Source organism: Taudactylus pleione, unplaced genomic scaffold (assembly GCF_031769625.1).
Source record: "Taudactylus pleione unplaced genomic scaffold, aTauple2 ptg000495l, whole genome shotgun sequence".
Classification (NCBI taxonomy): Eukaryota; Metazoa; Chordata; class Amphibia; order Anura; family Myobatrachidae; genus Taudactylus; species Taudactylus pleione.
This window is the reverse complement of record NW_028284897.1, coordinates 347,463-360,055: the sequence shown is the minus strand read 5'-3', so window position 1 is coordinate 360,055 and position 12,593 is coordinate 347,463. Positions and strand designations below refer to the sequence as shown.

Below are 12,593 nucleotides of genomic sequence, written 5' to 3'. Positions count from 1 at the left end.
CTCCCTGGTGGTCTTTCTTTACACTTATGTATTTTTGGTAAAATATATAAGGTTGGAATGATGGGATGTTCAACCCACAGAAATTTGAACTCCGCCTCTGTTAAAATATTTTTTCATTTATATTTCACCAGAAGTTCTTTCAACAATGCCATAGTTCTTTTTGTTGGATCGGCCCGTAATTTTTTGTATGTGTTAAGTAGGACAACCCCCCCCCCTTATCGGTGGGTTTAATAACTAAATTTTTATCTTCCACCAAGGTTTTCAAACCTTCCCTTTCTTTTCTAGTGATATTTAGTTTGAACTTTTTTTAATCTAATTTCTCTAAATCCACTCTCACAAGGCTACTAAAAGTTTCAATGAAACAGCCCTTCAAATGAGAGGGAAAAAAGGTTGATTTCGGTTTAAAGGGAGTCAAAGCCTGAACTTCCTCATTAGTTTCTCTTTCTTTTTGTAATTTGAAAAACTTTTTTAAGGTAAGTTTTCTCAGAAATTTCTCGACATCAATAAAAATTTCAAACTGGTTGATTCGAGTTGAAGGTGCGAATTGTAACCCTTTTTCCAATACTGACCTTTCCTCTTCCAACAGAACATGAGTACTTAAATTAAAGATTTTAGTTTTCCCAAGTTCTTCTGCTTTTTCACAAGGAATTCCTTCTTTTTCTGACTGTCCGCCTAATGTACCTTCTCCCTCTTTATTTCGCTGTTTATTTTTATAAGTCGTGATCTTTTTCTTATTATAACACTTTTTTCTTTCCTTTTTAATTTTTCCCCCCCTTGACCCTCTAAAGGGACCTTTTATCTCCACTTGGATGGTCTCCTTGTTAGCTCTAAAAAAGAAGAGGACAAAAGACTTTCATGTTCCAACGTGTGGAATCTGTTATTTTTAGACCTCATGTCCTCCCAAGGCCTTTTTTCTGGGGGATATTCGTTATGCCGATTAGTCCTTTCACTATTTTTAAATTTTGTATCCTCCCAATGTCTTTCTTTTTGTGGATATTCATTATGTCGATCATTCCTTCTATAATTGGATCCAGAATTCTTCCATTGTGGAATATTCCTAATTCTACCCATTCCATGCATATTTTGGGAGTTTTGATTATTTTCAATTGGATTAACCCATCTTTCTCTCCTATGCTTGAAGGTTTGAGTTTGAGAATTACTTTCTTTTATTTGATTAAACCTTAAAGGAGGTTTCTGTACTTCTTTCTCTATTTTTGAATTATTGACATTTCTATTTATTTCCAATTCTGCTTCCTTCATGTCTAATATATTTATTAAATTTCCTTTTAATAAGAATTTGTTCTGATCTCCCCAATCTATCTTCAATAATCGTTTCTTTTTCTTTATAATATAGTGAATTGATAAAGGGAGTAGTCAGAATTTTGCATGTATTAATTTCCTCCTCAAATTTACGGAGTTCTCTTCTTCTCTCCTCAATAATTAATTCTATTAATCTAAGAGAACAATCCTTAATGATATTATCCCATTTTTCCTTGAATTGTTCTGTAGATGTAGAGAAGCTAGCCCTTTTATTAATTTTGAGTCCCCTTGGGATTAAATGATTGGCCAGATACCTTTCTAATGTAGCAACTTCCCACCATATTTTATTTTCTTTGATAAGCAATTGCTCCAAATTATTATTCTATATGTTATTATTATTTTTGTCCACATGGTTTTATTAAATGGTGTTCTTTTGATATATCTTGTTAAAACAGCTGCTACTCATAGGATTTTATTACATTTCTGCATATTTGCACAGGATTTATTCTTTTATATGTTGTTTTAAAAGTTATTAATTTTATATTTCTTGTTTCATTTTAATTTTGTATTTTAAATGGGTCTTCCGATAAAAATCTCTGCAAAAATGGCCGCCGCTAATAAGAAGGACGCTGACTCCCTATTGAATTAAGTCCATTGAATCTCTAATGCACAGTCAGTAATTATCTTCTCCGAGTATGACTGATATACATAATATGTATCCTCTATATAACAATGACGTGGTCTGTTATTACTGCAGAGTGGTGCTGATATCTAATAGTATAATAATGTATTTATCTTCTCTGTGTATGACTGATATACATAAAATGTATCCCCTATATAACAATGACGTGGTCTGTTATTACTGCAGAGAGTGGTGCTGATATCTAATAGTATAATAATGTATTTATCTTCTCTGTGTATGACTGATATACATAAAATGTATCCCCTATATAACAACGACGTGGTCTGTTATTACTGCAGAGAGTGGTGCTGATATCTAATAGACTAATAATGTATTTTATCTTCTCCGAGTATGACTGATATACATAAAATGTATCCCCTATATAACAACGACGTGGTCTGTTATTACTGCAGAGAGTGGTGCTGATATCTAATAGTATAATAATGTATTTATCTTCTCTGTGTATGACTGATATACATAAAATGTATCCCCCTATATAACAATGACGTGGTCTGTTATTACTGCAGAGTGGTGCTGATATCTAATAGTATAATAATGTATTTATCTTCTCTGTGTATGACTGATATACATAAAATGTATCCCCTATATAACAATGATGTGGTCTGTTATTACTGCAGAGAGTGGTGCTGATATCTAATAGAATAATAATGTATTTATCTTCTCCGTGTATGACTGATATACATAAAATGTATCCCCTATATAACAATGACGTGGTCTGTTATTACTGCATAGAGTGGTGCCGATATCTAATAGTATAATAATGTATTTTATCTTCTCTGTGTATGACTGATATACATAAAATGTATCCCCTATATAACAACAACGTGGTCTGTTATTACTGCAGAGTGGTGCTGATATCTAATAGTATAATAATGTATTTATCTTCTCCGTGTATGACTGATATACATAAAATGTATCCCCTATATAACAATGACGTGGTCTGTTATTACTGCGGAGTGGTGCTGATATCTAATAGTATAATAATGTATTTTATCTTCTCCGTGTATGACTGATATACATAAAATGTATCCCCTATATAACAACGACGTGGTCTGTTATTACTGCAGAGAGTGGTGCTGATATCTAATAGTATAATAATGTATTTATCTTCTCCGTGTATGACTGATATACATAAAATGTATCCCCTATATAACAATGACGTGGTCTGTTATTACTGCAGAGAGTGGTGCTGATATCTAATAGTATAATAATGTATTTATCTTCTCCGTGTATGACTGATATACATAAAATGTATCCCCTATATAACAATGACGTGGTCTGTTATTACTGCAGAGAGTGGTGCTGATATCTAATAGTATAATAATGTATTTATCTTCTCTGTGTATGACTGATATACATAAAATGTATCCCCTATATAACAATGATGTGGTCTGTTATTACTGCAGAGAGTGGTGCCGATATCTAATAGTATAATAATGTATTTATCTTCTCTGTGTATGACTGATATACATAAAATGTATCCCCTATATAACAATGACGTGGTCTGTTATTACTGCAGAGAGTGGTGCTGATATCTAATAGAATAAAGACAATACTATAAGTGTCACCCGAGTGATCTATTCCAGTCTTATATTAATGACACATGGAGGATTAGGAAAGATTAGATCTGATAGGTGATGTATGAGGAGTTATATAGCAGCTATACACAGATGGGGGTCATCCTCCAATAAGATATAACACATTATACAAAGAGGAGGGTTGTACAGCGCTAGGGAAATATAAACAACAATAAATAATATACGGCCTGATAAAGATACAAAAATATTATAGTATTTAATATGAAAATATCAAATAATAGAAATTAGAAACATAACACATAGATCATATAAAACATAGGTCACTGGTATTCAGACAAATTCTGATTACAAATAAGTGGGCACCAATAATAGTAAATAGAGAACCAGATGTAAATGGTGACGTCACAAGCTAATAGGTAATGGAAAGAAGTTTGGTGCATCCGGGTAATGGCCAGTTGGCAGATAGTTATATTACCAGGTTGCTGTGACAGAAGTCCGTCCAGTCTTTAGCAGGAAAGCTCGCAGTGGGTGATGGCTGGCCGGTGTAATCGCTGGATGTTCCCATATTCCTGCTTTCACTCCTGGTCCAGATAAGGAAGGACAAGTGGCCCAAACCTGTCCAGTGTATAAAGTTACTAACGCGTTTCGGTGAGGAATTAGACCCACAACCTCATCAGAAGCGTGTATCATACAGTATAATATGGCTGCCTTATATACCCAAGGTTTAGGAGGGGAACCATAATTAGCCATGCCATATATAAGAATAAATATATTACATAGAAAACAATCATTGCCTAATGTATAATCAGCAAATGAGTTTGTAAAAACAATATAAAAGGTAAGAATAAAAAGTTCCATATACCAATTAATGCAGCACAGCAGCCGGGCCCAAGTCCATGTCACATGATGTATTCAACAGCACATGATCGGAACGAACCAATCATGTCAATCTCTGCTGCAGAGTTCCAGAATGAGAGGGAGTCTGGACAATCAGATCCACCCGGTCATGTGATATAAACACAAACACACACATGACTGGAATGGACCAATCAAGGAGATATCATCCAAGCCTCTTGCTGGATTTTCTGCAATTTGTTCCACCCAGTCACATGGTAAACCGCAATCACGTGACCAGTTACACCAGTAACAATGAGTAAGAGTTGTCATGGTGAAGATATAGAAATACAGGTCTCCGGGCACATAGCATGAGTACAATGTCACGTGATGGAGCTGACCAATCCAATTATCACATGTTATATATATCATAGCGATTCTCCTAAGTTATAACACCATAAGGTATAAATTACATACCTGATATAGTAAGATAACGATTAGTGATCTGTATAGCGGCAGCATCACTGGGATAAAGGTCACGTTATAAACACATTATAATACCATATTGCATAGTTATGTTGATATTAGTAATAACGTGCGATAGTGTCCACTAGTGAGTCACATGCTATGATCACACCCAATTACACTAATAAGGGCAGATATAATATATATATCTAAGCAAATTAATATTCGTCCTAGATTCCTATTGGAGATTTATTCTGCAAATAATATGAGATATGGTAAGAACTTACCCTTGTTATCTCTATTTCTACGAAGTCCATAGGGTTCCACAGGATACCTTGGGGTATAGGTGTGACGTCAGTCGCAGGGCACCAAAGAGTTAAGCTTTCAGCCTCCCAGGATGCACTAGGTCCCCCTCCTATACCCCGCCCCCAGGCCAAGGCACCTCAGTTAGTTACCAAGCCATAGGCCGGAGGAGGAGAAGGAAGAGAGAGAACAAAGATCTGGACACATACAAGAATCACATTCTCACCAGAGGGAGACGGAAAACCGGTGACCAGAGCAAAGCCCATCTGCAGCACAGGTGCGACAGGGCGGGAGTCCTGTGGAACCCTATGGACTTCGTAGAAATAGAGATAACAAGGGTAAGTTCTTACCATATCTCATATTTTCTACTTCAGGGTCCATAGGGTATCCACAGGATACCTTGGGGATGTCCCAAAGCAGTATCCTTTAAGGGTGGGGACGCTCCTGTGCAGAAAGGAGAATCCGCCGCCCGAAGGAAGCATCCTGAGAGGCGAAGGTGTCAAACCTGTAATACCTCACGAAGGTATGGACAGAAGACCACGTAGCAGCCTTGCAGATCTGAACTGCCGAGGCACCACGTCAAGCTGCCCACGAAGGACCCACAGACCTAGTGGAATGAGCCTTCAGAGAAGGAGGGACCGGTAGGCCTTCATGAAGATAAGCTTCAGAAATAGCCATACGGATCCAGGCTGCCAAAGTTTGCTTTGAAGCAGGCCAACCCTTTTTACAGAAGCCATAGAGGACAACAAAGCGTCCGACTTCCTAAACAAAGAAGTGCGGTCCACATAAGTCCTTAAGGCCCGCACAACATCCAAAGAGGCCTCACCCACGGAAAGACCCGGTGAGTTAAAGGCCGGAACAACTATTTCCTCGTTAACATGAAACTGGGAAACAACTTTGGGAAGAAACTTGGGCCGAGTGCGGAGCACTGCCCTGTTCCCATGAAAAACCAAGAAAGGGGGTCTACAAGAAAGAGCCCCTAACTCAGAAACACGTCTGGCTGAAGCAACGGCCAGAAGGAAAACAGTCTTAGCTGTTAGCCATTTAATATCCACTGAGCCCAGTGGTTCAAACGGCGGTCCTTGGAGAGCCCTCAGGACCACAGCCAAATCCCAAGGCGCCACAGGTGGAACAAAGGGCGGCTGAATACGGAGAACACCTTGCATAAAGGTGCGCACATCCGGGATTGTAGCAATCCTACGGTGAAACCAGACAGATAGGGCCGAAACCTGTACCTTCAAAGAAACAAGGCGAAGCCCATGATCTAGTCCCGCTTGCAGGAAGGCGAGAATCCGAGACAGACGAAACTCCCGCGGTGCATAACCTCTCGGTCGACACCACTGGAAGAACATATGCCACACGCGATGGTATATCCTCGCGGAAGACGGTTTCCGAGCTCGTAACATGGTACGCACCACAGAGCTGGAAAACCCCCGGGACCTCAGCATGGCCGTCTCAATAGCCACGCCGCCAAAGACAGCCGAGTCAGGTCCGGGTGAAGACAAGGACCCTGAGACAGAATGTCCGGTCGTAGCGGCAACCGCAGAGGACTGTCCACGGACAGACCCTGAAGGTCTGAGAACCAGTGCCGTCTGGGCCACGCGGGAGCTATCAACAGGAGCATCCCTCCTTCCTGTTTGAATTTCCGGACTACCCGTGGAAGAAGGGAGACCGGAGGGAACAGGTATGTGAACCTGAACGTCCACCGGACGGACAGAGCATCCACCAGAGACGCCCCTTCGTCTCTTGTGCGAGACCCGTACACCGGCAACTTGTTGTTGTGCCGGGACGCCATGAGGTCGATTTCTGGAAGACCCCACCTGTCCACCAGTAGTTGAAAAACGTCCGGGTGCAGGGACCATTCCCCTGGATGAACGTCCTGGCGACTTAGAAAGTCCGCCTGCCAATTTAGCACTCCCGGGATGAAGACCGCTGATATGGCCGGAAGATTGCGCTCCGCCCAAACCAGGATCCGAGAGACCTCTACGAGAGCCTCCCGACTGCGAGTTCCTCCTTGCCTGTTTATGTAGGCCACGGTGGTAGCATTGTCCGACTGGACCTGCACCGGGTGACCCTGGAGAAACCGCTGTGCCTGCAGGAGAGCATTGAAGACCGCACGGAGTTCCAAGATATTTATTGGAAGCTCCGCTTCTGTCGGCGTCCACCTGCCCTGGAACAAGTGTGGACCCGAAACTGCTCCCCAGCCCCGAAGACTGGCGTCCGTTGTCAACAGGACCCAATTTGGAACCCAGAACGGACGTCCCTTGTTGAGGTGGGTCGTCTTTAACCACCACGCAAGGGACAGGCGAACCTCCGGGGTGAGCACAATCGTCTGGAACTTCAGAGACTGAGGCAGCCCGTTCCACTTGGACAGGATCAGGTGCTGCAGAGGTCTGGAGTGAAACAGGGCGTATTCCACCATGTCGAACACCGACACCATGGAGCCCAGTAACCTCATCGCCGAGTGTAAGGACACCCGGCGGCTGTGCAGACAACTGCGCACCCTTGACTGTAAAGCAGAGATCTTGTCCTCCGTCACGAAGATCCTTTGCTGTCCCGAGTTCAATAAGGCTCCAAGATGCAGAATCCTCCGAGACGGGATTAGAGTGGACTTCTGCCAGTTGATTAGCCAGCCGTGCCGTTGCAGCAGTGCAATGGTCAGGTCCAAGTGGTGTAACAGGAGCTCTGGAGATCCTGTCACCAATAACAGGTCGTCCAAGTACGGCAACATGCGGACTCCTTGCAGCCGCAGAGAAGCCGCCATGACCGTCATCACCTTGGTGAAACACGTGGTGCTGTCGCCAGGCCAAAAGGTAACGCCCGAAACTGGAAATGGTCGCTGCGGTTGCAAACCGAAAGAACTCTTGATGGCGCAAAAGAATAGGGACATGCAGGTAAGCGTCCTGTATGTCCAATGACACCATGTAGTCCCCAGGTTCCAGCGCCAGAATGATGGACCGTAGGGTCTCCATCCGAAACTTCGGGACCCGCAAAGACTTGTTGAGTGCTTTGAGGTTGAGAATCGGACGATATGACCCATTGGGTTTCTGTACCAAAAATAGATTTGAATAGAAACCCTGGCCCCTCTGGGAGAATGGAACAGGCACTATAACTCCAGCCTGGAGCATAGTGTGCAATACCTTCCGCAGCTCCGTAGCCTTGTTCCGGTCTGATGGTAGACCCGTGGTGAAGAATCGAGCCGGGGGTCTGTGCCGGAAGGAGAGGGCGTACCCGTGAGAGACCACCTCCAGAACCCAAGTGTCTGTCGTAGTGAACGACCAACACCGGGAGAACTGCAGCAGGCGGCCTCCCACCCTGGGATCCCCCAAGGGGAGACCCGGACCGTCAGGCCGCAGGCTTGTCATCTGGCTTGGGGGCCGGACGTCTGGTACTCCATGCCTGTTTCCGGGGCTTGCCCGATTTCTTAGGGCCAGCCTGTCGAGGAAACGACTGTGGTTTGGGCCTGCCCTGGGCCCTAGATGACCGAAAGGACGATGGTCCAGAACCAGAAGGAGCAGCGGCCGACGGGAGACAAGCAGATTTGGCTGCCGCCAGCGTGGCCACAATCTTATCCAGATCCGGACCGAAGAGAACTTCTCCGGTAAACGGCAACGCTTCCAGACCTTTCTTGGATCTGCGTCCGCCTTCCAGGATCGCAGCCACAAGGTGCGACGAGCAGCTACCGCTGCTGAAGAAATTCTAGACACCAGAGTACTAATGTCTAGAGCCGCCTCGTTGATGTAGGTGGCCGAATCACGGAGATTGCCAATCAACTCCGCTTGTTCGGCCGGACAGTCGGATTCAAAAGAAGCCTCTAATGAATCCGCCCAGCGCTCCATCGCTCTGGCAACCCAGCAAATGGCCATAGCCGGCCGTGCTGCCCCCCCTGCAAGGGAATAAGCGGACTTCAGGCAGATTTCTACCTTGCAGTCCGTAGCATCCTTAAGGGAGGACATGGATGGCATCGGCAATGTGGCACTACGGACAAGACGGGTCACGTGAGAATCCACCTGTGGAGGGGATTCACACTTAGCAAAATAATTATCCGCGAACGGATAAGCCACCGCCAGGCGTCTCTGCGGCTGGTATCTTTTGCCAGGTTGTTTCCACGCCTCCTCTAAATGGTCCACCAACTGACCCGAAAGAGGAAAGACTGTGGCATCGCCCTTCACATCTTTGAAAAAGGCATACTTAGATTTAGCCGCTGGGGGAACTTCGTCCTCAATCACCAAGGCTGTGCGGACCGCCCGAATAAGTCCAGGAATATATACTTTGGACTTAGCATCAGCGTCCTTAGTATGGAAAGGTTCCTGATCGTAAGGATCCAGAATCTCCCCATCATCAGACGTCCCTTCGTCATCCTCATAAGGAGCGGACAGAGACGCCACCGGCCTTTTATGAGGCCGCATCACAGACTCCCCTTGCAATACATCCGACAAGTGCTGTAAAGAACTCGTCAGGGAGTTAACCCACGCTGGCTCCTGAGAACCCGGGTGCGGGGAAATAGGGAGACTGTGGGGTACCACCAATTGTCGTGGGAACCCCTGCATGGGTGACGACACCACAGACTGCTGGGACAAACCCATCGGAGTAAACGCGGGCTGCGGAGCTAACTGGCCCACTAAAGCTGTTAACGCCTGAGCGAAACAAGCCCAGGGCGGCTCCTGTACCAGTGCTGTAACCGTAATAGGCCGCGCCATGGACAACACTGCCGGCAAAGGCCCTCCGCGCTACCCTCCCCCTCCGCTAACGGTACTTTGCACGTGGTACACTGTAGCCGGAGGGGAAAATCACTTTCAGACATGATGGCACCACGTATGTGACCTCTCTCACCAATTAAGTATTAAATAGGCGAGAGACCACCCTGCAGCACCGCACCGCAAGGGCTTTAGCAGAAAGAACAGGGACAGTAATAAAGCTGACAGTTTAGTGAAGAATAGTTACAGGCAGCGCTAGCACAGTCACATACAATGCAGAGAAATAACAATTCCTGCACTAACAGCGCTGATCACTCAACTACACAGACACAGGGCCTGGTAGGACACAGCGCTGCATACACAGACCTGAGCCACAGCGGAGGAGAGGTATGCGGGGGGACCCAGACCACGATGCTTCCTTCCAGACTTCCAGCAGCGTTCACCATGCGTTGCAGAGAAGATGGCCGCCGAGGAGCAGAGAGAAGCTGGCCTGGGGGAGGAACGCTGACACAGGACCAGTCAGCACAGTGCAGAGAGGGCTGTGTGCAGCGGGGGAGGCGCCGGCTGTGAGACAGGGAAGGCGCGCTCCCCTGGCATGCATTTAACCCCTGGGACGCCGCAGCGCTACCGCTCTGCTGCGGTCCGCTGTCCCAGGGGGTAGTGGAAGCGCAGGTTGGTCGCCTGGCTCCACGCTGCAGCCAGTCCCCAGGGAGCCCCCTGCCTGGGGACTTAGGACCATGTGATCAGCGGGGACCCACCGCGGGACCCCGCTGCTTACCTCTGTCCCCCTTGAATCCGGCCATGGTCCGGAGCATCTGGGGTCACCGCTAGCTGTGACCCCAGACGCCCACCAGCATCCCCGGATCAGTACCGGCGTTCTGGTACCGGCGGGGTGTAGGGAAGACAGCATGGACGTCAGGACTGACTGTCCATGCTGTTCATCCAGTTGTGCAGCCACAGCTGCATGAAGAATAAGCTTCAGGGGCTCTTCTAGCCCCCACTCCAACAGGTGCACCCGACTCCGGCCGGGCACCAAACTAAACTGAGGTGCCTTGGCCTGGGGGCGGGGTATAGGAGGGGGACCTAGTGCATCCTGGGAGGCTGAAAGCTTAACTCTTTGGTGCCCTGCGACTGACGTCACACCTATACCCCAAGGTATCCTGTGGATACCCTATGGACCCTGAAGTAGAAATATAGAATATGAAGAGCTTAGATTTAGGCATAATGAGAACCACATGGAAAGTATCACGGTATATTCTGATACTGGAATCATACTGATATATATATATATAATTCCCTGTGTATATTCATATTAGATATTATACATTTTAATGCATCTTTACCAAGCCCTATATTATTTATTGTTGTTGAGATTTCTCTGGCGCTGTACATTCCTCCTCTTTTTATATGACACACATACCAATTATCTGCGGATGAAGAACTTAAAATACTGTGTTACTAAAACCCTGTTTTGTATTAGTTCATAGAAATACTTTTCTCATGTGTGACATCTGATGTGTAACAAGGTTGGTTTTCCGTGTAAAACATTTCCCACACTCAGAGCATGGGAATGATTTTACACCTGTGTGACTTCTCTGATGAATAACAAGATCTGATTTATATGTAAAACATTTCTCACACTCAGAACATGGAAATGGCTTCTCACCTGTGTGACGTCTCTGATGTTTAACAAGAGTTGATTTCCGTGTAAAACATTTCCCACATTCAGAACATGGAAATGGTTTCTCACCTGTGTGACATCTCTGATGAATAACAAGATCTGATTTATATGTAAAACATTTCTCACACTCAGAACATGTAAATGGCCTCTCACCTGTGTGACTTCTCTGATGCACAACAAGACCTGATTTCCGTGTAAAATATTTCCCACACTCAGAACATGGAAATGGTTTCTCACCTGTGTGACTTCTCTGATGTCTAACAAGATGTGATTTCAGTTTAAAATATTTTCCACACTTAGGGCATGGAAATGGCCTCTCACCTGTGTGACATCTCTGATGTATAACAAGATCTGATTTCTGTTTAAAACATTTTCCACACTCAGAGCATGGAAATGGCCTCTCACCTGTGTGACTTCTCTGATGTGTAACAAGATCTGATTTCTGTGTAAAACATTTACTACACTCAGAGCATGGAAATGGCCTCTCACCTGTGTGACTTCTCTGATGCACAACAAGATATAATTGCCGTGTAAAATATTTCCCACACTCAGAACAAGGAAATGGTTGCTCACCTGTGTGACTTCTCTGATGTATAACAAGCTGTGATTTCAGTTTAAAATATTTTCCACACTCAGAGCATGGAAATGGCCTCTCACCTGTGTGACATCTCTGATGTATAACAAGATCTGATTTCTGTGTAAAACATTTCCCACACTCAGAGCATGGAAATGGCCTCTCACCTGTGTGATTTCTATGATGTGTAACAAGATCTGATTTCTGTCTAAAACATTTACTACACTCAGAACATGGAAATGGTTTCTCACCTGTGTGATATCTCTGATGTGTAACAAGTTGTGATTTATATGTAAAACATTTCCCACACACAGAACAGGGAAATATTTTATCAGATGTATGAGCTGCACTATGTGTAACAAAAGCTGAGGTATCAGGAGAACATTGGTCACAATTAGAGGGATGTATATTTAGTGTAACGGGATTATCTCCTGGAGATTCCTGTGTGATGTTATCTTCTATTTTAATATCTGTAGACAAGATGAGATTTCCCTCTAAGTCATTCCTGCTTGTGCGTCCATCTGCTGGAAATACAATA

At 44.7% G+C, this 12,593-nt stretch overlaps 1 protein-coding gene across 1 annotated transcript in view; it reads right to left on the bottom strand.

Moving 5' to 3' along the window:
* The window catches only part of LOC148502487 (uncharacterized), a 141,644-nt gene that overhangs the window by 123,786 nt on the left and 5,265 nt on the right, over positions 1-12,593 (bottom strand). The window contains exons 5-7 of the mRNA XM_088449782.1: positions 12,139-12,579; positions 11,803-11,970; positions 11,383-11,634 (exon numbers count right to left, since the gene is read on the bottom strand). Of these exons, the coding sequence (XP_088305908.1) occupies positions 11,383-11,634; positions 11,803-11,970; positions 12,139-12,579 (861 nt within the window). The remainder of the gene's footprint in view (positions 1-11,382; positions 11,635-11,802; positions 11,971-12,138; positions 12,580-12,593) is intronic.